The sequence below is a fragment of the Knufia obscura genome, assembly GCF_036327395.1.
Source record: "Knufia obscura strain CCFEE 5817 isolate CBS 148926 chromosome Unknown scaffold_11, whole genome shotgun sequence".
Lineage (NCBI taxonomy): Eukaryota > Fungi > Ascomycota > Eurotiomycetes > Chaetothyriales > Trichomeriaceae > Knufia > Knufia obscura.
The window spans coordinates 911,322-935,183 of record NW_027042697.1 but is presented as its reverse complement, the minus strand read 5'-3'; the positions used below and the strand labels follow the sequence as shown (position 1 = coordinate 935,183).

The 23,862-nt window shown below is 51.0% G+C and overlaps 6 protein-coding genes across 6 annotated transcripts; 1 reads left to right on the top strand and 5 right to left on the bottom strand.

Moving 5' to 3' along the window:
- Positions 1-90: 90 nt before the first annotated feature.
- PMZ80_008653 (uncharacterized protein) lies at positions 91-807 on the bottom strand (the record flags this gene model as incomplete). The annotated part of the gene is made up of 1 exon (XM_064877052.1): positions 91-807. The coding sequence occupies one exon, from the start codon at positions 805-807 to the stop codon at positions 91-93; it is 717 nt and encodes a 238-aa protein (XP_064727439.1).
- An 859-nt stretch (positions 808-1,666) lies between these two features.
- PMZ80_008652 (uncharacterized protein) lies at positions 1,667-2,421 on the bottom strand (the record flags this gene model as incomplete). Its single annotated transcript, XM_064877051.1, has 2 exons — positions 1,667-2,226; positions 2,415-2,421. The coding sequence occupies 2 exons, from the start codon at positions 2,419-2,421 to the stop codon at positions 1,667-1,669; spliced, it is 567 nt and encodes a 188-aa protein (XP_064727438.1).
- A 167-nt stretch (positions 2,422-2,588) lies between these two features.
- PMZ80_008651 (uncharacterized protein) lies at positions 2,589-3,563 on the bottom strand (the record flags this gene model as incomplete). Its single annotated transcript, XM_064877050.1, has 1 exon — positions 2,589-3,563. One exon carries the CDS (start codon positions 3,561-3,563, stop codon positions 2,589-2,591), a length of 975 nt encoding a protein of 324 aa, XP_064727437.1.
- Positions 3,564-4,067: 504 nt separating this feature from the next.
- PMZ80_008650 (uncharacterized protein) lies at positions 4,068-6,705 on the bottom strand (the record flags this gene model as incomplete). Its single annotated transcript, XM_064877049.1, has 2 exons — positions 4,068-6,471; positions 6,698-6,705. 2 exons carry the CDS (start codon positions 6,703-6,705, stop codon positions 4,068-4,070), a joined length of 2,412 nt encoding a protein of 803 aa, XP_064727436.1.
- A 5,414-nt stretch (positions 6,706-12,119) lies between these two features.
- Positions 12,120-13,340, top strand: PMZ80_008649 (uncharacterized protein; the record flags this gene model as incomplete). Its single annotated transcript, XM_064877048.1, has 2 exons — positions 12,120-12,248; positions 12,300-13,340. 2 exons carry the CDS (start codon positions 12,120-12,122, stop codon positions 13,338-13,340), a joined length of 1,170 nt encoding a protein of 389 aa, XP_064727435.1.
- Positions 13,341-20,427: 7,087 nt separating this feature from the next.
- On the bottom strand, positions 20,428-23,543 carry MTR10 (Nuclear import receptor; the record flags this gene model as incomplete). Its single annotated transcript, XM_064877047.1, has 4 exons — positions 20,428-22,757; positions 22,812-22,902; positions 22,993-23,271; positions 23,322-23,543. The coding sequence occupies 4 exons, from the start codon at positions 23,541-23,543 to the stop codon at positions 20,428-20,430; spliced, it is 2,922 nt and encodes a 973-aa protein (XP_064727434.1).
- Positions 23,544-23,862: the final 319 nt, after the last annotated feature.

The following is a 23,862-nucleotide window of genomic DNA, read 5'->3' as shown; positions in this document are numbered from 1 at the left end:
CCCCTACTCTCGATTCCCGACCGTGTCAAAAACACCACACCGCACTGGCTCGAACTGTGATAGTCATCCCATCCTTATGCCACGCCGCTCTTACATCTCACTCCGCCTCATCACTCTCGTCATCTCCTCATAAACCCCCACAAAACACCCCCCATCCTCATCCTCCTCAACCCATCCCTCAATCTCCATTTCCATCTCAACATCCCCATCCTCCTCCTCCTTCCCAGCATCCCCAAGTTTCTCCTCCCAAAACTCCAAAATCCTTGTACCCAACTTCCGCACCGCCCACGCATCAACAAGATCACGATCCTCATAGTCAACGAAACGCGCATTACTGATTCTTAGGGCCTTCGAGCGTGTATGACTCCGGCGGAGGATGGCGTGGTAAACGAGGGGGGTAGTCATTTCGGAGCGATCGACGGGGTTGGGGCTGGGTTTGTGGTGGCGGGGGTTTGCGGTCCATTTTTGGATTCTGCGTTTGGTGGAGTGGCTGGATGATCGCTTTATGGGAACGGAATGGGTTTGTGCTGTTGGGGAGGTTGGTACAAAGGCTGGTGGGGAGGGGGGTGCATTTGTTGCCGTTGGTGAAGTGGGTTGGTATGTAGGTGAGGCAGATCTTAGTTTTGGGGGACGACCTGGTCTTGCTGATCTTGCGTATCTTGGTATCGAGACGGATGTCGTAGTTTCTGGATGAGTGGTTTCTTCATCCTCGGTGGCTTGTCCAACAGTTGCGTGGTGAGCAGGAGGCTGCTCGGTTGGAGACTGAGCTGCACGTTGTTTGGCTGCAGACCTTGTGTTTCTGGCCATCTTGCTGGGGTTGTTCCACTTGCTTCGGAATGAGGTCGAACGTGGCACTGTAACACTGATGTGGATCGTGGACGATATAGGCTTGCTGCTCACGAGTAGCGATGCTGCAAGGACAGGTCAGAGCAATAAGAAGCTCTGTTTGAAATGTTCGAGCGTAATGGCTGGCAGGAGGTTTCAGATACTTGACGAGTGGATTCTTGGGATTGATGAAGGTTCGGGATAGGCTGTCAATGCCCCTGCTGGTGAAGACTGGGACTGTGTCTGATACCCAGACAAAGAAATCGTGTGTTGAGGAATACCATTGTGCATCTGTAGCCCATGTCTGCAACCGGCAAAATCTCTTAATTCTGGTGACAAAGGAAATGGGTGAACCGACCACAGCAAAACCTCGCAGACATGAGTCGCAACCTCGTTGGCCATATCTGTCTATGCTTGCAATAGTCAAGCTTTGAAAAGAAGAGAATGGATGCTTCAGGAGAACGACTGCCGCCCATGAATCACGAGAGCATAATCAGAGGTCGAACATTATCGTCCAAATGAGGAGAAAAATGTTCCATCTGCCATAGCTTGCCTTCGATTGCCTACCTCTAGTGGATACACGGCATTCCTCGTCGCCAATGTCTCGCTATTGGCAGTTGTATTCCCTGCGTCTTCCAGTTGACTCCTCGCGATGCACATCCTGTGCCTTCAATGTATTCCATGGACCCGTCTAGTTACCCACATGTGTAATGCCGAACCGGTGAAAATGCGTATACCGTCAACAACACTCATTCTTCTTGGTTCGAATGATCACCACTGAGGATGAAACATCGACCTCCGAGCTGTTCATTCCAAGCATGCCATCTCTTACTTCTCTCGACTATCTTGACCCAGGCGTTATCTGCCCGGTCCTAACATCCTGCGGTCGATCCGGTCGCCTTGAATCACTTCCAGCATAAGCCTTGTTCTCCGGTACAGTCTGCTGCTTCGACTTCCCACTACCCGAACTAGCATACGTGACCGACTCCTTGTCCTTCCTTGAGTATCCGCCCTCTCTAGCAGCAGAACTGACTTCTGGGTTCGCAGCACTGACATCAAGAGGGTTGTGATCTGAACTATCCTTCCCAGCCATATCCTTTGCGTGTGCTGGGTCTGTGGATTGCGTGGGGTCGAAAGAGACGTTGCCTTGTGAGGCTACCGCGTCATCTGTGCCGGAGAGGGCATATTCCTGCGATTGACGGTCGATGCCTTGAAGGTTCTGTTGTGCTGATTTTTTGTCTTCGATGTCTCTTTTGACTGTGTTTGAGCCTGCTCGTGTTTGGGTGTTGGTTAGGGAGAATATCCGAGGGGTTGGCACTGGCATTGGCCGCCGGAGCGGGATAGCCTTGAGGATGGATCTTGAGGTAGACATGATTTCCTTCGTAATATAGTAGGTATCGTCTGAACAAGTTGTGTATAGACTCGGGAAGGACAGTGATCTTGCTTGCAGATGGGACACAAGTCGCTTATGAGAAGATGTTCGGCTAAAAAGTACGATCAGTAAAACTGAGCCCTGGCAGGGGGTCGTTGCAACAATGAGGTCACCTAAAAAATCCAATTCCAGAACAAATGATAGGCCCGAGGCACACGAAGCATTTTATACTTTGCGCTAATTCTGCTTCGCAGCTTCCCCGGATTCTCCCCGGAGCTCTTTTCCGGATCATCGAAATCATGAAGGAATAGGATAGAAACTAGAGTCCAATGCCATGTATGCTCCTAAGAGCTACAAATAACGATAGCCATGAATAGTCCTTGAAGACCCTTCAACGATAGCTCACGACCTTCCCAAACGTATCAGCCATACCCCAAATACCACTTCTGAGACAACTCAGCTGCACAATCTGGCTATGATCCACAAACAAATTGACATCAACCCCAAACTCACGAATATACCAATTGAATACAGCCGGGTCAGCCGCTTCGAACATGACCTTCTCAGCAGGTAACTCCTTGAGTATATTCTGAATGACATCTGTCCTCCAGCTCTTCACATTCTCCGTGATGCCTTCACTCTCAATCATGATTCTTTCGACCCCACTCTCGTTAATGAACCTCTTCGCCAGATTGACCACCTTTGAGGGATCACTTGAGCCTGCAGCTTCGAGTTCTTCGGCACTAGTGTCCCCTCCAGCACCAAATTGAATACCTAGCTCGGGCTTCGCCTTCAAGCCCATAGATTGCACCTTGTCAACCAGTCGTAGAAAGTCATCCGGTGGAATTGACAAGAAGCCCGCAGAGCACTCTACGACATCAAACCCCAAATCCTTGCACTTCGTGAGATATTTCTCAACTGCACTCATCGCATCCGACTGCGTAAGGATGTGCTCCATCCACCCGCCCGTACTAACGTACACCCCATGTTCATGTGCAATATCGATCAGTTCTCGCAAGCGTCCTTCAGGCATCAGACTGAAGCCGCCGCCCGAGAATTTGAGACCGTCGACGTGATGGCCGAATGTCTCGAGGACATCTTGGAGATGCCGCTTGCCGTATGCTGAATAGTACGGACCTCGAATCTCTGTGACGCCTACTTGTCGTGGTTTGTCTGGTCTCGGGTTAGACCGGATGAAGCCGAAGCCGTTTTGTTTATCTTGTAGAAGTGTGGGATCTTGCTTGAGGTTGGAAGTGGTTGATAGCGGTCGGCTTGCAAGTACCGACGAGGGTGTCGCTAGGTTAGAAGAGATCTTTTTGCCTGCAGGCAACGTGCGCCCAAGTGTTCGCGATACGGCTGCGGCCATGATGCGAATGTTCGATCAACGGTAACAGAGGTATGCACGCAGAATATCGACGAGTCCGCTCAATCACGACTTACTGTATAGAGAGTACATCAGCTGGCAAGCTTCTGTCAACAGCGCAGCTTCGTCCTTGATGTCTTGAGGGGTACACCTTTGATCAATTGTGACATCACATAAACACGTGCAAGTCGCTGTTGCTCACTACAGTACAACGCGCGTTTGCGGCGACGTGCTTGCGGAAATAGTCATCCGAACGTTGTCTAAGATGCAGTGATCGTCAGAGGAGGAACCGGACGCGACCAGGGATTTGGCAAGCACGAGTGAGATCGGAGATCATTGCACAGCTAATGTGGTACGGGTGAGCAGAGGAACTAGAGGTGATGCTCAAGACCAGAAGCACAATTCACGAGTCCCACATTTGGAAAGAATTGAATGAGAATGACAAAATACATTATATTATCCTTGGCAGCAATAGGTTACTGAGAAAGTGCTTTCCAAGACTGCATATTACATGGCCGCGATGCCACCATATCTGTACATTTCGCCTGGCCCATTTCCATCACCCGGATGTGGCAAATATCCAGGCGCAGGTGGCACATAACTCCCAGCATACGGCGGGTTTTGACTTGCAAAATCGGCGTGCTTATACAATGGGTTGATGATGCCGCTCGGCGGCTTCTGTCTGGGTGGCGCCTGCTGTGGCACCGGCATAGTCGGCGCAGCCGCTCCTTGTTGATAGAACGATGATTGCGAAGCTGGGTTGCCATATTGGTCGACGGTGTTGTTCCAGCCCCATTTCTCCTTTAGCTCATCATTAATGAAGGCGACACGCCAACCCGTCTCACTCTTGATGCGCTCGAAGATCTCAAGGGCTTCTTCCTGTTCCCGTCTGACGTGCAAGTGTTCTGCTGCAACCGCAAGACAACGGATCGAGGCAGATGCCACGCCTCGGTCTTTCGCGTGCTTGACGATGCCGCAGATTTGTCTGGCGTGATGTAATCTCGTTTGAGCCATTTCTGATGCGAGTTGTGGGTTTGTTGTTGCGCTTTGGTCGCCTGTAGGTGAGTATGGTGCGAGAGGATGCACAGACGCAAGCAAGACGAGTGCTGTGTGCCAAAACAGCCGCCCGTTGATGGTGGAGCGTTTGATATGCCACACTTCAGGGAAAGCACTCTTCGAGTGAGTGGCGTAGGAAGGCACAACAGCCATCGCGTGCATTGAAGGAGGAACACATTTGTCCCACCTGTCGCAGAATTGCTTGAGTCCAAGCCATTGCTGGAGACGCGATTGTAGACGCAGCTGCTCAGCGTGCATCGTTTGTTCTTGGAAACGAGGCGTGGAGGAGCGGAAATTGGTGACCTTGGCAAGAATCCAGAGAATCTTATGCGTCCAGTCCTCTTCGTTGCCTGCGTGGTGCTGTGGATTCATGGTCATGTCGATGCCCCATGTGTCCGGATCCCAGGCAACGCCCCAGTTAAAGTGTAGACAACTGAAGAGTTCCAGACCAACGTTCAACCAGAAGCAAGCACCGCCGACGCCAGGCGTGGCGCCGTCCCACCTGCACTCTTTTATCAATGCCCTTGCGCCTGCTATGTGGTTCATGCGTTGAAGCGCTTTCTCCGACATGACTTCGTAGACATTCAGCACAGTCGCGGTGGTTGCGCACAGGACTGTATCTCTGTTAGGGTTCTGCAAAGACTTCAACAAGAGTTTGTTAGACTCGGCGTAATAGTTCAGTGCATGTTCCTCTGGATAAGTAGGATTGACCAGCGTCAAGTGTCGAACACCACATGCTAACAAGGCATATTTAAGCATCGGCTCTCTCAGCGCTTGAAAGGGCAGTATTCTCGAGAAATGCTTGTCCTTGTCCATGCTGTCCATCCAAAGACCGACTTCCTCAACAAATACCTGCATGTAAAGCACTTCTTCTCGGGTGTTCAATGGCGGTGGAGGTGGTTCTGGATCCTGGTGTATCATCACTTGCTGTTCGTAATTCTGTCGTGAATGGTCTGCGTATGACTGTGACATAACGCTACTCGGGTCTTCGTAAGCCTGGTTTCCTGCAGCCGAATATAAGTTCGATGTACTGGCATAAGACTGGTACCCCGACTGTGGTAATTGTGCTTCCTGCATGATGGGAGCATTCAATTGACTATAATCATACATGGCGTCAGGCGGTGTTAATCTGCGTCGCTTGGGCTCAGGCTCGAGACAAGCGTAATTCTCGAAGCCACCCTCGTATTCGGAAGCGATTTCTCGGGAGTTATCCTCGAAAGCGACCTTCCAGTCGTGGACCGGTGGGAGCAGATGCGGAGGTTGTTCGCATTTGATGTCAATGAAATTCAGACGTACTCCGCGCTTGCACTTCCGACTCGACTTTTTACAGTTCTGGCATATCGGCATGCCTTCGTCGCATTTCAGATGTCGTTCTCGACACGTCAGACAACCCGTGCGTACTCTCTTTGGTTTGCTAGCGCTACCAGACGCTGGCTCGGCCACGGGCGCATCTGCGGTATTGTCGTCCGGACTGTTTTGTATCGTGGTTGGCGTTGATCTTTGAGAGCTGTTTTTGGGCATCCTGGATAGCCTCTGCCCTACATCTGCGCCAATAGAAGGCGTGGTTGAAAGAGCTTTCTCAAGAACCTGAGAAGGTCTGATGCTGTACTGAGTCCCTGCGACGCGGGCAGCAGGCTTCGCACTATCTTCTGAGAGGTGAAAAGGCGCGTTCTGACTGCTGGAAAACTGTAGAGAGCTACCACCACCGACGTCGCGAGGGTTGCTGAAGGGTAGATCTGTGCCTGGCCAAGAAAATGTGCTGTAATCCTCCGTTTTGCCCTGCTCTTCTAGCGAAGCTTCACCAGCTTCGCGTTTCTTTATCTGGGTCGAGACACAGGATCGCGGGTCCGAGAGGCTGAGGCAGATTACTGGCTCTTCGGTTTCGATGGGGAAAAAGATTGGTGTAAGATGCGATTACTGTCGTGTAGTAGTGTCCATGATGTGCTAACAACACGGCTGGTTAGCACTAGTTCCAGAGCAAATCAGAATTCATCATGACTTTAAGGGAGTTCGCAGTTATCGAGACGTGTGATATGCGCCCTGCAGGATGACCAGGACGAGCGCGACAAAATGTGTCCGACGTTTTCATCAGCGCGCATATCTGGTCGCTTCACTGCCTTCCTATAGATCGTGAAATCATCGCGATATCACTACTCCTGAGCAGGCATGCGAAGAGAAAATTCATGTCTGTTGCTCCTGCGATATTAGGCCCGTGGGAAATGTTTGGAACTCACTTTTACACTGTGTGAGAATGTGGACTTGATCGTTGTCGAAGCGTGAGAGCGTTTGTAGCAAATAAGGGAAAGTCGAGTCGAAGTGATCCGGCGACTATGGGGAATGTGTAGAGGTGAATCTGCACGGCGATATCGAGTCTAAAGAACTAAGTTTGAGCAGTCTCAGGCTTGTGGGCTCGAATGACATCTTCCCACGGCGAAGCCGATCGCTTTGTTACCAGTGCTCTGGGTTTTGACTGGCATTCCCAAGCAGCTTTCACAGATTAAGTGTGGCTCCTGCAGGCTGAGGCAGTTCTATCAGTATTCTTGCGTGTTTGGAAGTCTAGACTGCCAATGAGAAGCGAAGACGCTCGGCTCGCCGTGGCTTGCTCTTCAGTTTACGGGGCTCGCCTCGGTCCAACAAGCCCTGTCCGTCGCAGACTGATCTTCAAGTTCCGGCAGATCTTACCCGCCAGCACCGGGGCTTGGGACCTATCGCGCATGATTTGCCCTTCAAAGGCCCGTCTAGACATGCTGATTTGTATTACCCCCCTGGACCTTTCTTGCATAATCCCAGCTTTCGCCTACTTAACGAAGGCTTACGATTGCCCCTTCTTGCACAGCGTCTCGGTTATCTTTTGGTTTATGTTCTCGGCTCATCGCCCGTTCGGACAGAGTCGTGGCTGTGCACATTGCGCTATCTGCTCTTTTCATCGAACAGAGCTCGCATCGAAGTGCAACTATAACTTTTTAGGGTCGCGGCTGCCATAAACGGTCGACAGCAGGCATTACCTGGTCGTCTTGTGTGGCGTCGAGCCTCGGCTACACTCGCACCCTGTACGGTCATCCCGAAAGGCTTCTGCTCAAACATAATTCTATACAGCGATCATACTGTTCATTCACGCAAGTGAGCCTAGACACGCAACATGATCGGCTCGCACTGTGCATGGTCTGCAAGTCCGTTCGCCCGGCACCCCCAAGTACAGTGCATCATCTTCTTCTACCCGAGGTCTGCCAGTGTATGTATCAAGTCATGTTCGGTTCTAGCCTCTCGACAGCCGCCGCTGCGTTGACTGGCAAACGATACACTCCCAGCGTAATTTGCATGATTGTTTACGGAACTTAGAGAGCCTATTTGGCAGACCTCCCGTAGCCGAGAAACAATCCACAGTCTATCATCTAGTCGCTCCATGCGTGCGCGATCGGAAAACTCTCGAATGGCGCCCTCCAACAAATTCGCAGTCCCCGCCCTAAACGACTCACGGCTCCCACCCATGACAGGCAATGTGAGCTTCCATGTTCAGCTGGTGGCCTGTGAACAGCATCATTGGCCATCGGTATCTACATCGAGGCGACGAGCCCATGGCAGCATCTAAGTTCATCCAGTTGTTTGCCTGTTCCTGCTAGTACGGACGGACATTGAAGTTGACTTTGCGGACGTCATCTGACTGTGTAAAGGTTATGGAAGTGATTCCCTAGTCAACGAATACCAAAAACCACGCCTTTCGGCAGCCTTACCACGCTTGGCCAGCGGCTTCGTTGCTCAGCAGCGAGCTCGAAGTATGACGAATATCGCCAGTCGCAGCTGGTCTCTACGTGCCGGCTTTCTTCGTTCAACAAGGGGAACTCGAAGTTGGCCGTGTTGCCATCTGTGAGCAAGGTAGAGCTCTGATATTGCTTCGAAGCATATCATCGATGCTAACATTGTGGTGTACACCATTTGATGATTGACGGAGCATGATGATCGACCGGGACAAAACAGGTTTGTACCTCGTAAGATTATTGGAGCTCATCACTGCAGTACAGGCCCTTCGTGCACCAAGCACGTGCCTGTCTTCCTAAGAATGACGGCACACTTATACTTGTGATTTGGGACAACAGCAGTTAGGGTACAACACATCCTTCCACCTGTACTGACAATAGCATAAGGTGTTGTAGTATGGTAGTAGTGAGGATGCAGTCCCGTGGTAGACACTTCAGTCAGTTTTGAGTTCGTGCCCTAGTTAGTACATTCGATGAGTAAGCTGAAGCATCGGATCCAGATATTCCGCTCGAATCAGATTCACGCCTTTCGCAGGTAGCCAAGTTCCCACTACTGACTTCCATTATAGAATCTTCAACCAGCTCTGTGCCAGGAGGGAGCACACCACCCAATACAATTCATCGCCGATGGAAGCTTTGACCAGGGCTGAGACAGTAAAGATTCAGTATGTCAAGTTGCACGCCGAGCACATGAGGCAATGCAACGGCAAACCTCTCCGGGCATTATTGGCGGCGAATAGCGCAATCTGGTTGGCCGGAAGGCGGCGGAGGTACAGTCCGCAAAACGTCAGTCAAACCAGGAACAAGCGGAAATGCTTTCCCTTGACCTCTACCCGTGTGTGCTACGACTTGTATTTCCGCGATTCCGATTCTCACCAACTTCTCATATGTGGAAGGGCCCCCCAGTGAATTCAGCTTTGTCCTCTAATCGTTGTAGTCCTTTATTACGAACAACTTGCCTACTGGTACGCACCAAACTTCTCACAAAATGCCATATCAAAGATCGCAGTGTGCAGTCGAGGAACTTCTCGCATCTTCACTCTCACTGCATAATGACTGGATGCTCTACTAACCTGGGCGTGAAGAGGCAAAGCAACATGTTTTCCGGCCTGGCGACAGCATTCCTGCTGGCAAATTCATCGATACTCGTACAATCTCAGTTCAAAACCAACAGATGATCCAGGGGATCATGATTTGCACGACTGAAGTGGGAGCTGCGTTCCAGTCAATCGCAAGGACTGAAATGTATGTCCTCCGAAACAAGCAATGTGCCGACCGCATACGTTGCATCATTGAGCAGCAGCAGCAGACATAAGCTGCCTTCGGCATGGTGTCGTTGACGGCGGCCTCGAGGGCCAGGTTGGTGGGAAGTCATAGTGTACATGGTCCTCTGGGCACGTTTCAGGGTTGGGACACGACATCCAAGGATGTTTCCTCAAGCGCTCAGTAGCCCGTTGCCTACTCGAAAACGATGCAGAACATCCTATTTCGACCAGCTTGGCTTGTGAGCAGTGATTTTGCGACTCGAGCTGGTGGGTGGCCGCGCAGCCGGAGTGGATGCGCTTCACTGCTCGACGAAAATGACCACTCGCATCAAGGCATATGGCAATCTCGCTGATGGTCATGGCCTGTATCATTGTCGTCCATAACAACGCTCCCGAGAAGCTTTGAGTGCAAGCGGCGTCAATGAGACCGTGGGTGGGAAAACCTTTTCGCTCTGCCTGGCTAGCATTGTCATACAGCGTTGTGCTATTGGCAGCGGCTGTCGCTGAAAATACATCAGAGGCGCATGCGATCCAGAAAGAGCGTGCACGACCATCATTTGGTGGGGATGCCTCCGCACATGGTCGAAACAACCCTATGCTTGAACTGGTTGTACTCTACTGCAGATCCCAGTTGCGGACTGCTTCAGGTGGATCACGGAGCGAGGCCGGGCACGCCAGTGCTGCTACCCTTAGTCGACCTTGGTTATATGTGGTATCTCCCAGCCATCATTGTCAACATAAGAATTGGGCGCTCATCTATAATTTCAGCAAGGGCCAGGCTCGTCGCCCGTGACATGGGCCATCTTTTTGAAGGTTACCCCCAGAATATCCATGGCGAAACCTTTAATGTCTTGTGGGGAGCTCGTTCGGGATTGATGCGACTCAGTTGGCATAAAGCAGGCATAGAAGGCCTGGCATCAAAGTGGTGCTATTGGGAAGCTGCACAGCCTCAATATCTGCGTTCCAGACTCAGCTCCAAGGTGACAAGCATACAGAACTGTCAACGATGTCAGCGATGAAGCTTAATAGCAGGTGTTTCAGGACGTTGCTCGCCGAGACAAAAGAGTTGAGGCTGGTAATTAGAGTCCATGGCCGAAATCGAGTTCCGCCCATCCCATGAGGATCAGAATGCAAGCGGCAAGCTAGTTTCGCAGACTTCTCGTAACTATAGGCGCTCAAGACATACACATGTTGGTACTTGGCAAAGAGACTCCCTGGACTTCACCTTACGCATCGGTATACAAGTCTCGAAGCTTTGGGCCGATCAGCTCCATTCTGTGAACAAAGTAGAAGGGAGCTGCTGAGATCTTGTGAGCTTCATCTGCTCCACAGCGGATCGGGGAGTATCTTCGTCACAGTACCACATTCTTACAGTCACTCAATCCCTCCAGTCGAACGATGCTCAAGGCTACAATGGCTTTGCGTGAAAGTGTCTGCGGCCCTCGAAAACTCCACGAATACCTCATGGCCGCCGAAGTAGCAGACCGCTCTAGCACGTAGCGTCGCAGCTCGATGTCGTGTGCTTGCACAAGGCCGTCAATTGGGGCGAACGGTACCATCTGTGGTTAAGGACTGTTCCTGCCACATTTGCTCGAATCAACGACCACGAACGAGGTGATGGCGTCTGCAGCCGTAGGCAAACTTGAACGATGAAGAGATCCTAAGATCATGGTGAGCCATGTAGGATGTAGCGAATGTCCTCGAGACTGTTCGTGCGGCTCGCCATTGCTTCCGGCAAATCAGACAGGGGATTACTGGGCGGGTGACATCCGCCCTCTCAGAGGTTCGAATCTTGTGTGCGGAAAGCGTTGAATCTTGTCACAAAAACAGGACTTGGCCTCGGCCACGAAACTCTGTATCGACACAGACGATCACATCTGTCCGCCATCGCATTCTCCATCGATCTGAGACATACTCTGACGCCTGAAAGGTATTGCGGATCCTTGAACGATGTGATGTCTTTCGCATATGCGAGTGACATGCGACCGGCTTAGACCCGGAAACTTCAACTCTGTGGCAGACATAACCTTGGCCGAACATTCACAGCATCAACCATGAAAACACCTATCCCGAACAGCAAAGTTTCTACGAAAGACCTCGAGCTGTGCATTAGCTGCACAAGAATTCTTTCTTGGCTAGCTGTCTAATTTGCGCTTGCATCCAGGCAAGTTAGAGCTTATCGACACCCTGCAACAATCGAACGCAAACTTACATGAAATGTGGGTATCAAGTGGCCAAATTCTTCCGAGGCTCCAAAAGTCAACCTCTCACACCCCTGCGTCAGTCTGTGATACCCCAAATGCACGGACGCTCCAACGCTAAAGTTAAGTCGCCACCTGCACTTCTCGACCTTCGACTGTGCCGTATCGCCTTCTTACGACAAAACAGAGGCTGCCCCCACAGCAGCTAATCCCGAGTTCGCACTGCATGCACAACGAGACTATCTGACAACAGTGCAGTCGTCGAACTTCTTCTCGCCTACCATGGATACACCGAATTCGCATCGTTCGTCTTCGTCCTCGTTGTCACCAAAACTGCCATCAACAAGAGCTCAACGCCGTGGCTTACGGACCACAAATGCATGTGAAGCCTGTAAGAAGCGCAAGACCAGAGTATGTTCGCTTGTGTCTAGAAAAGTGGTGTAATACTCACATTTTGTGCAGTGCTCTGGCCCTCCTGGTACCTGTGATGCATGCCGCAAGGTTGAAACCTTCTGCCACTTCAACGCCAGACTTGACACGCGAAGAAAGCTAGCATACAAGCCTGCCGCGGTTCAGGAGAGGCAACAATATATTTTGCACGGACTCTTGCAGATTTTGAAGTTTGGTGATGAAGATGAAATTTTGAAATTGATCAATCTGATACGGAGCGAAGCTTCTCCACAGGATATTGCTAGTTGTCTACGGGAAAACGTTCAGTCACTGCAAGGTCGAGGTATACTGCAAAACCTCGACATCGATGAAACTGATATCATGTCCCTTGGTCTCCAAGGGCTCTTCAGTCACCGAGCTGGGAAGCCGGGTCCCAAGCAGTCGCCTAAAAGAATTCCAAGCAGCATGCAATCCTCTTTGACAGGTTCCCATGAAATAAGGTCACGACCCAAAGAATTTAACGATGAAAGTCGTTCCACGTCTTCCGCTGCGAGTTCGCAGCACGGTGTCAAGAAGGAGAGGGATGACGACTTGCCCTCGTCGCTCGTTGAAAACAACTTGATGAGTTCCTTTGTTCCATTCGACACGATGTCACTGCCCAGTGAGGACATGAATCAATCATCTTCTGGAGTATCATCCTATACCACGACTGAGGATCCCTTCCCAGCTAGTCGAGACGCAGCCTATGGCGACACAAATCCGCGATACATGCCATACCATCCGCATTCTCTCGGCGAATATTGCAGGGCCAGGCAGTGGCCTTCCGGAAATCCGGCGGCAGGTTCGATAGCCCCACACTTGACGTTCAACGAGCACAGAGGTACCATTGCTCCTTCAAGTTATCAAAGTTTCGAATCCCCATCCTCTATCAATGCTCCCAACTGGGTGTTCCCTGGAACTCATACGGCAATAGACGCGGGTGCCTACCCATCACGAGATCCGAACGACTTCAAGGGAATGCAATACGAGCTTTCTCCCAGTCATAGTATGCCTTATAACGATTGGAATATTCCCCAATGGAGTCCTGGAGGTGGTTCTGTTCCGCCAGGTTGACCTCACTCAGCTCACGTCATCTGTTTTGGTTCGAAAGCGAAGATTTTCTATACAGCGACGGATAAGCTGTCGTCTGGCATGACGGAATGACCTAATGACATACTTTTGAAATTATCAAGTTACGAAGATGCCTATCTAGAGGCCCTCGATGGGAAGTTTGAACACATGCGTCTAAACTTTGACTAGCGGCTACAACGTAAGAGTAATGACCGCAGCGTATCAAGGACATAGCTTGGCGGAGTGGGAGGCTGGCGTCTGTATCACTATCAAATTTGCTATGAATGAAGCTTGCCAAAAGTTAACGTTTGCTCTACTGGTCTAGAATGCGAGACACAAACGTCTACGATGCATGGTGCAAGAAGGGAGCACTGCAGCTTGACACAAAACCCTGACAAGGGTTAGCATGACTTTGCTTGCTTCTGCTGTATAGCACAATTCCTCATAGTAAGCAGCGCCGTTGCCTATCAGATGTGATACTACAAAAAACAATCCAGTATATGCATTTGCGCGATTCTTTTGCGCAATCTGGACGCAAGGTCCGAGTGCGCAGTTTGTGCAACAAGCCACTGTTCGTCCGGCCTTAACGCGGCGGTAAGTATGTGGCAAGAAAGCAGAGGCACAGTCAACCGCAGCGGAACCCTGATCCCACGCTTGGAGCATCTAGATGGTCCGGAACTTGATTCTTACTTTGAAGGGTTTGGAATTCCGTCTCGTTACATAAGCTGACGTGCGCTTCTGGTCTAAATAAAAGGCCGAAGCCTCTCGCAAGCAGGGATGCTTCTTCATCATGTGGGGTGCTGAAGGAATATGAAGCCCACTACGTTGAGCTTGTCAACGGTGGCTCTCCTGATACGCCGTACTGATGTCATGCTTCTAGAGCTAGAAAACATCAAATTCGTGCGAGTCACGGCAGTTCTACCAGATCCACGGAGAAAGCAAACACGTTGATGAGGGCGGACTTTTTCAAAAGCCGGTAGCATCGCTTCGGAACGTTGTGCCAATCTCGAAGACTTGCCGACTGTAGCTTCTTCAAGGTCTACAAGTACTGTACCCAGACAAAGCAGCGTTCTGGGCTGACAGGGCCTTTGCTGCCAGGTCTAGAGTACCATAGATAACTGGGGCGTTCACCGCTCTGCCAACGCTCCCTAACAGCTTCGGAGTCTTAGGTTGATTGGCTAGAGGCAAAGCTCGGCTATCCACACGCTATGGTGAATCACTACTGCATGGTCCGACATCACTGCATAAATCCTGTTAATCTTTACACAAATACCAACGTATCTTGCGAAGACCTGCTGACTCCCTGTCGCTGAGTCTAAAGCACGGATATTACAATCACTACTAGCGGCTGAACTCGTTCGTCGGGTCTGGACGGTTTTGTATGCAAGATGCGCGCACCACTAAGCGCTAGTAACATGGATGTTGAGTTCCCCAAAGACGAGACTTGGCTTGCTGTCGAAACTGCACGGAGGATGCCCCTCATTCGTGTTCGTCTTGCACATCACACGCTTATCATGCAGGCCGAAGTTGTGCAAGGTTCACTCGTCCAGTTTGCTCGCTAGAACTTATGATACGGGTGAGAGCAGGTTGTCACTACTACAGTCCCGAGTGTCATAGCGAAGTGGCGCCAAAGTATGTCTTGATCTCGAAACAAACAATTGTCGCCCATTGCAAGTCTATCGGAGCTCTCAAGGGCCAACCTGCCTAGGATCGAATTGGTGATAGACTTCGAGGACAACAGGCTTGAAACACCTGTGACGACGTTCGCGCTGCGCTCTGGATGCGACCACCTCGCCAAGCAAGGAAGGATAAATTTTCCTGCAAGAGAACAACGGACATGGAATCTGTTATCTACTGGAGCATGCTGGAGCTCCTTCCGCCGATCTGCTAAGATTAGATGATATGTGATAGGCTATGAACCCCGGCGTCACCCCCCACCAACACTGCGCTACAGTTAACGCTGCACATGTGCCGGAGCCCGCACGTTACTCACCTGCCAATTTCGGCAATCATCTCGCGAGGGATAATAATTCCGACCGTATTATTTCTTAACCCACCTGGGGTCATCACACTTCCCGACATGAAACCGCCTGGACATCTGTGCGATGCAGGATTGGTCATTCGCAGAAGCTTTGTCGCGTTCAAAGTCTACAATTTGGCCGCTTGATGTGCGCTTGAGCTGCCAAAATTTGTGCTTGGGAGCAGCCCTCGGCAGCCACTGTGGCTGCCCGGGCGGGGAGGGTTGAGATCAGTATTCCGCCAAGTAACAGTCAAATTACGCTGTACGAAGATATCTTCCTAGGCGCCTCGAATCCTTACGAATCACTAGGAATGGATTGAAGCATCCCAGTTCTATCATGTTGCTAGTCGCTGAACCATTACCGGGTCACCAAGACTTGATTTCAAGTAGTGTAGGGCACGTATCACAACATCGCAATTTCTGTGTCTCGAACTTAGTGAATGCCAATAGCGCCCACAATAATCAGTCAAGCCCTCAACCGGTACTTAGCTCAAGCCACAGAACCGTTATCGAAGCTGTTGAGGCTGCCGCACGAACTCTAGGTTAGAACTAGGCATTCTACCAGGGATCGGTCAGGTAAGTGTCCTGGGCGTAATAGTTTTGTCGTTCTCCAGCCGATGGTCATTCAATCCCTTCAATAGGGTGCGACCTCATCTTTTGATACAATGTGCTCCTGCGTAACTATATCACAACCGAGCAACCATCGAACAATATATGCATCAGACAAATCTCGAGCCCCATGTCGATGCAAAATCGACTAGGCAGCAGTACGGCAGCGCAGGAAGGTCACCGCTAGTAGCACATTTGATCGACACCAGCGCACTGCAAGCGCCATCGGAGACCGGATTGCTGTATCCGCTAACGCTGCTAGTGGGTCGAGAACGTTTAAGGTATGTGCGAATAGCAGGCTATAATTGGTATTATACCAACTCCAGCTCCTTCACAAGGAGCGTCCTAGTACGAGGCGTGACCACGAATGCTCTAGCACCAGGTGTCAAAAACATTGACGAGTCACTAAGCACGAATCGGGCTTAGTCAACCTGCCCTAGGGCGCCTGGAACATTAGGCGCTAGAAGCACAGCTAAGTTTGCATTTTAGGGCAAGACGGGCGCCCGGATAGCCTAAGTTTTAGCAGCTCGGACTTGCTCATCAGGCATCTTAATGCCTTACCCAATTCGTGCTTAGTGACCGAGACGTCAATTTTTTCGACACCTGGTGCTAGCAGTGCCGTCCGACCCGCGAGTCCTACCCCACCAGTGCCGCTTGTTCGAACACTAAAGAACGGACTCCATCCCCTTGTACCTACGATGAAGGCCTACTTGGAAATGCGAGGAACTGAAGGCCTAGTTTCTGCCAAGAGCCCCATCTTCCAGCTCGCCGCCCTGGATCTGATTCGTCAGAGGATGAGAGCGCTAGGCCTTCAGTTCCTCGCATTTCCAAGTAGACGCTTTGCTGATCGGAAAGCAGACAGGGCCTGATCAAGTCTAGGATAATAGTTCCAGAGCGCCTGATTGCAGGAATTCAAATCATTCTGCACGAATCTCGCCTGCAAAGCCGGAAAGGGCAGCAATGACGAACGGATGTCGTCACAACAGTGTTCGGCACGCCGTACTGGACCTCTTTGCGGTCGGAACGATCCACTCCTACCGAGCCTGCACGGCCACAACGGTGCGTGGTCGTATCCGACATCGTGCCGTACTAGGGCACACCGAGACGACCATCTGTCATAATGCCAACTCACTGTACATTCATCGACCTTTCCACATATCATTACATACCCAATATGCAATATCTTAACGAGGATCGGTCAGCATATAATCTCGAATTCATGAGCTCCCCTCCCTCACATGCTGCGTCTGATGGCAAACAGAGCGGAATATAAACATGCTGGATACCACCATATCACAATGTCCCGCCGTTGAGCGAGCTATACTATGCTTCAAAATGCTTCTTCCGCCTTTCTGTCCCATGCGATATTGTGGATTTTGACATTGACCGTTCTTACTGCCACTGCGAATCCTACCGTTTGCACTGATATTCTGCCGGACGACACAAGTCAGACTGTGAGCCAGGTCTATGCAAGGCAACCGAAGTGATTTTCAGAATTCTTGAGATCGGCTTCTTCCTGCTAACCACTAACTCGTCTAGTGCTACCGTCAAAACCGTTCGGTCCTGCCCTGATCTAGAAGAACGTTACTAAAATCGTACGCCCCGCCCTCTAGCAATCCATCCATCGATGCGAACGAACTCGTTGACGAGCGAAGGATCGGTCATGCAAACAATTGTAGAGTCGTTAGGCTGCAGATTTCGAGATGTCGGAGGTATCCCGCTTCCCTCAAGCACTTACGACGCAGCTCAAGGTCAAACAATGCGCCAATTCTGCCGGGATACAGCAGCAAAACCAGACGTGGAGCAGTGCCATGACCAGCCCCAGATCTGAGTGCACACCAACCTGTCCCTCCGCCGAACGTGGCACAACCACCGCGTGACACGATATTGCAGGCACGATGCAATCATAGGAACAAACGCGAACGTGAATCAAGGAAATGAACGTCCTCGCAACGCAACAATCCCATCGCCAGTGCCACTTCCATGCGCGACCACCCATACTGCAAGGAACAACCACTCAGGTCCACACTCGGAACAACGCGCCGCTCATCTTTGATTCTTGCGTCAGCTCTCAACTATGTCCTGATCAAACTGGTCAGCCCCAGTACACTGACAGTGCAACCGCCGTCCCGCCAACAGAGGAGCCACTGTTCAACCTAGAAACACTGACAAACACATACGCAATGGAATATAAACCGTCCAGCCGAATCCATCCCACCCCAGAGTGCACTCTGAAAAGCAACACAGCAGCCACGGCGTGCTCCTTAGTTCATAGAATCGATGTCCACATGAAACCATTACGCGCCCAACGATGAGCAGTAAGGTACATCCAAAACATGCATGCTCAATCCATTCGATCAACCATTCGTTTTCTCTCCAACCCAGTAAACGAGCAAGGAGCGACCTGTAACTCAAGAAGTTGGCACCGGTAAGCAGACCATAAAGCATAAGGCAGGCGCGGTTTAGCAAGGCAGGAAGGTCCGGCTGGTAATTGAAGAAGGGGCGACTCGACACGTGAGGAAGGAGCGGCCCGAGTTACGAAGAAGGAGCGACCAGTGCATCGGTAGGGGAAGGAGCGACCAGTATATCAGTAGAGAAAGAGCGATCACTGGTAGAGGAGGCATGATTTGCTAAGTAGCCAACAAGGATGCAAAGCAGCAACCCAACAAGTGTGATTCGTCGGCCAAGGCAATAGCGACACTGTGAAGAAGGAGCGATTACATCCTACAGACAGAAAGAACCACTCATCAATTGTGGGGTTACAAACAGATGAGGAAGGTATCACCAGGAGCCCAAGGCAGTCGCCACCCATTAAGGAAGGAGCCACTCGGAAGCAAGCAGGGAAGGCGCGACACACGAGGTAGCCACGACCCGGCACCAAAGCGAGGAAGGTACGAGCTACACAGAAATTGTGGAAGGTGGAAAGAGCAACAGCTGCATAAGGCAGGCACGACCCGGTGCAGGAGGAAGGCGCGCTCGGTGGGGTCCGAAGAAGGCGCGACTCGGAAAAGTAGGCCTGAGGAAAGAGCAACCAGCAAGTTGGGAAGGTGCGACCGGTACATAGATAGGGAAGGTGCGATTAGCGTGATGGAAAGAGCGGCAATCAAAGTTAACAAGGCAGGTGCGACCCGGTCTAGGAGGAAGGTCCGAACGGGTCAATAAGTCGGGAAGGTGCGGCCGGTAGTCGACGAGGCAGGTGCGACCCCATGAGGTAAGAGCGACCTAACGCATGAAGAAGGAGTGATCTTATAGTCTACGAAGGAAGGAGCGACTAACGGACAGGGTAAGAACGACCGGTGAGTAGGGAAGGAGCGACCAGCGATTTAGGAAGGCGCAACCGGTAGGTTGATGAGGTAGGTGCGATGGACGGATGTGGAAGGCGCGAAACGGTATGCGAGGAAGGAGCCATCAGCTAAGTGCGGAAGGCGTGACCTGGAGAATGTCACTGGAAGGTGCGATGCGTCGAGCAACGAAGGGAAGGCACGATTTTCATTCAACGTGGAAGGTGTGACCCCGTCCGACCAGTGAGCGGATAACGAGGACAGCACTGGTGAGCTACAAACGGTGGTTGAGGAAGGTACAGACAGGCAGACGTACGGCAGCTCTTCCAAAGCATGTGCGCTGCAGGTAGAAAAGGTGATATAGAGCTGGAAAGGAGAGGATGTCTAATTTGGCATGTTTGGCCCAGGCGATTGAGTCTTCTATCCTGGTAGAGATGTAGGCCCTTCTCGCAGAAAGCTCCAAATGGTGAGTATCTGAACAATACTTCGAAATTCAGGACCTGCGCTAAAGTATGCAACTGCAGTGAATGCATCTATCATGCTTCCATCAACTTTTGTGATGACCCGTGGGCCTTGGTTTGGGAATGAATACTTCTAATAACAATGGCGATATCTCCAGCGAGCCATCTTACACTGACGGCTAGAACGTCTACTTTCAAATCCGTCTCTTTGACCCAATTTATTCAGATCTCTACTCCTGCCATGCTTTGTTGGTGCCTGGGATTCAAATGCTGATGCTAAAGGTTTCCCCCGCAACGCCTCGCTCAAATGGATATCAAAATGGGAAGCACAATCATCTATGCTGCCATGTCCAGACGCGGAGATGGAACTTATGCTGGAAGTGCTGTTGAAGTATGAAAAAGATAGCTGGTACAGGGTATCGTAATTGAAATGATGAAGTGAAATGGCGTGTGAGATTTTGGCAGGCTGAAGAGCAGAGAACCAGCGTGCTCCTCGAGGCTGTTTGGCAAATGGGAGGAGTTCCTACGCCCACCGGCTTTACAGGCTAGACGTGCTGTGGCGATTCTGCGGTGAAGCCGAGCTGGAAAAGGCGGGCACGAGGCGGTCAGATGGTATTGATCCTGAAAATGCATTTACCGTGCCGGTCCAAATCCGCGTCCTCCTTGCCTCTCTGATTGTTTGAGTTCTGGCTTAGCGGCAAAAGTGTTTCAGGCTTCACTTAGCCTGTGAATCTAAATCGTGTCGCCTCCAGTCTGCCCAGACCTTCCCGAGGCGTGACATTCCTCCTCCGGTAGCTGTTTGTGAAATCCTGTAGGATTGCTCTTACCTTACGAACCTCGTTGTTCCTGATTTTCTCATTGATGCCCCTCATAAGCTTGTTTGCCTCTTCAGGCTTGAGACTGCCTTGCGGCAGCAGCTGCAATGTTGCTGCTACCCATTGTGCGGCGGCAGGTGGTGCCAAGCTGAATATTGTCAAAAGAATGGCCGATGCATCACCATAGCAGTCCTCAGGGAAAGTGTACATCAAACCAGTCATGGTCTGCTGCACAATTTGTTGGCCGAGAGACTCCAGGGTCTGCTTGACGGCATTTTGGATCTCGGCTGGCGTCTTCGGACGTGGACCATCACCAGCGGTGAATTCAGACACAGGTGGATGTTCGAAGCCGAAATCCAGGTAGTCTCGCAAGAACTGTAATGTCGCCAGAAGAGGGTCGACCAGGGGCAAGGTCAGCGACGTCAGAGCTGCTTGCACCATGGGCCCAGCTAATTGCGATGTGATAGTCTTGATAGGGTAGAACCTAATCGCATCTGTTGCGAGTCTAAAAAAGTCCTCGATAACGTCTGGAGCCTCGTTCGGATTGAGCTCATTCAAAATTCGCAGAAAGACTGTGACCTGCTGAGCGAAAAACCGGAAGACGTTGTCGCTCGTGTCCTGGTCCACAAATTCGGCCCCGTAGGAGTATTCTCGAATGACGGCATCAGTGGCCCAAAGGAAGCAACCCTGTCGTGAAGCTTGGAACCCTTCGGCAATGCTGTTGGCCAACTCTCCAAGCAAAGGCGCGGTTGCTGTTCGATATGAAATTATCATATACCTCCAGCACCGGCATACTCGTTCCAGAATTGGGACCGATTTGGTAAAATGCTTCGCAAGGCCGGATAGAGGTGGCAAGATCTCTTTGCAGTACGTGACAGCAGGATTGACCTCATTTGGTGAGACATATGGCTGGATATTCTTGACAAAAGTGACAATAAGACCTAAATAGTCAGCAACCACGTTTTCGGACTTTTCGTCCTTAGCTTGCTGAGCAAGGGTCAAGATTCGTTGCATAACCGGATCACAAAACATCTTCATAGTTTCGTAGATCTTGTCGAGGGGCTGCACAGACACGACAGCAGCAACACCCTCAGTGACCTCTTCCTGACTTGTTGGCTTGAGTTTGTCGATTATGCTTTCATAGAATTGGTGCAAGACAGGTATCTGGCCGCCGAGTAATTTTCGACAATCGACACCGAGATATTGGAAGGCCAACGCAGAAGCCTGGACGACCTCAGGTGAAGGGTGGCTGAAACCGGAGATGACGTAGTTGAGTTGGGCCTCAAGTGTTTCTGGGTGTTCCGAAGTCCATTCTGTGTATCGTCCTAGAGCCATGATTGCCTGGAACTTGAGCTTCTCATGATCTGGAACTTGTGTTAGCAATGGAATGACTTCACCAAGCACCGAAGTTTCCTCTGGGTTGACCATTCTGCCCATGGCTCGTAAAGCGAAGATTGGGGCTTCGAGCTCCTGCCAATGAGGCACTGAAGTGGCAGATGCTTGGTTAGCATAAGTCTGTGCCCAGCTCTTGATCTTCTGGTAAGCCTTGGTCAAACAGTCAGTCGGTGTCAAGACCTCACAGCAGTCTTTCAGGACATCGCCCATGGCGTGGCGGAATTCGCGGAACTTGTCCTCCATCTCTCTGTCGCCGTCAAAGAGGTCTTTCTCGTTGCCGTTTTCTGGCGTCGGGAATTGGAGGTGATTGATCATGATGTCGACCAAATTTGAGTAGAGATCTGCCAAGCCAGCTCGTGCGGGCATATACTTCTCCAGAGTCAGATACTGCTTCAGGTCATACCAGAAGATGAAGGTTATGGAAATAGCTTCGCGATCTCGGTCATAGGCGCAACATTCCAGGATAGCATCAACCAGGGTGCGAAAGCTGTTGGGTTCCCTAGCGATGAGGACAACCCAAGCCTCCCCAGCCTCAGCGAAGAGCCTCGTCATGCCCTTCAGAAGATCGGCATCTTCTATACCCGCAGCCTCAGCGATCTTTGGTCTGAGACGGAGTAGCCTAGGATATAGTTCTTGTATCACCGTCTTGTTCTCATCCACATCTCTTGTATCTTTGAAGATGGTGCATAAGCAGTCGATGGCAGAATCGAAGGAGGATTCGTCGCTGATAGCATTGAAGATCTGGTCGAGTAGAGGGGAATTCACTATGTCGACTGCTGGAATTTCCCGTAGCCAGGAGCCAATGCACTCGTATAGTCGCGGGTTCTTTGCGTTGTCACCTAAGGGAGGATTAGCGTTGCCGAGCAGAGGGATTGAGTGAAGACGGTGCTTACCCGATGCTTGTGAGTATTGGACGAGAAGTGTCAAGACCTGCTTCGAATTATCTTCCAAAAGCTCTTTCGTCCTATCGGCAAGTTGATCTTCCTAGATTAAGAGGCTGAATTAGACACTGGTTGCTGGCCGAGGCGGAGATGCTGCAAAGCTGAAAACGGGACGCTGACTGGCCGAACATACTGTGAGGTTGATCTTCCGACCTTCTGTAACTTCTTCGGGAAGAATGCGCAGGAAATCGAGCAGGCAATCCAAGCCCTGTGGTGAGTCCCCGACTGTTGACCCAACCATGGCTATCACATTCTTCCACGCTGTCATTTGGATGGCCAAACTTGCTATACATATGCATAACTGCGTCCTAATTGGCCTTGGACCAGGGATATAAAGCTGTAAAAGAGAAAGCAGGGAATCCCGCAGCGCCTCAAGGGCATTATCTGGCAATTGATGTAAGTCATAGGTGATCTAGATATTGTTAGCTACTGCCAGGGCTAGGGTGTCCCAGTACTGCGCACCTTCCCCTTAAGTGTTGTGGCTGCAAACAGACGTGCTTCTGGCGAGGTAGAAGTGTCTTGGAGAATGTTGTGGGTTGTGTTCCATGCTTCTGATGACTTCTGGAACTTCTCAAGGAACTCATGGGCTCCCGCTTTGTCTTTGCTTGCTGCATGACTCTGCATAGTGGCAAGCGCAGAAAGCATAGGTGCAAGAGCGCCCTGACTCGAGTTGTTGGCCGCCATTGTGTCGTTTATCGCGTGTCGTATATCGTGTGAGAGTTGCATGGAGGGGCGAGGCAGGACTGGCTCTATAGCCTAGACACGTGTTGCGGCAAGGTTTCCATGCAAAGTCGGCGACAGTATGAAGTGCTGAAGGAGTGTTCGAGGTCGGACGAATAGTAATCAATGCGCAGATATCTTCGATGTTGGTTATGAGGAGGCCTTTGTGAATAATAATGTCAAGTGCAATTGGGAAACAATCAGATGCAAGATGATGCAGCTGCGACCCGAATAAGGCAGCAATCGCAGGTGGAGCCTGAAACACTTCGTGCCTTCCACTTTC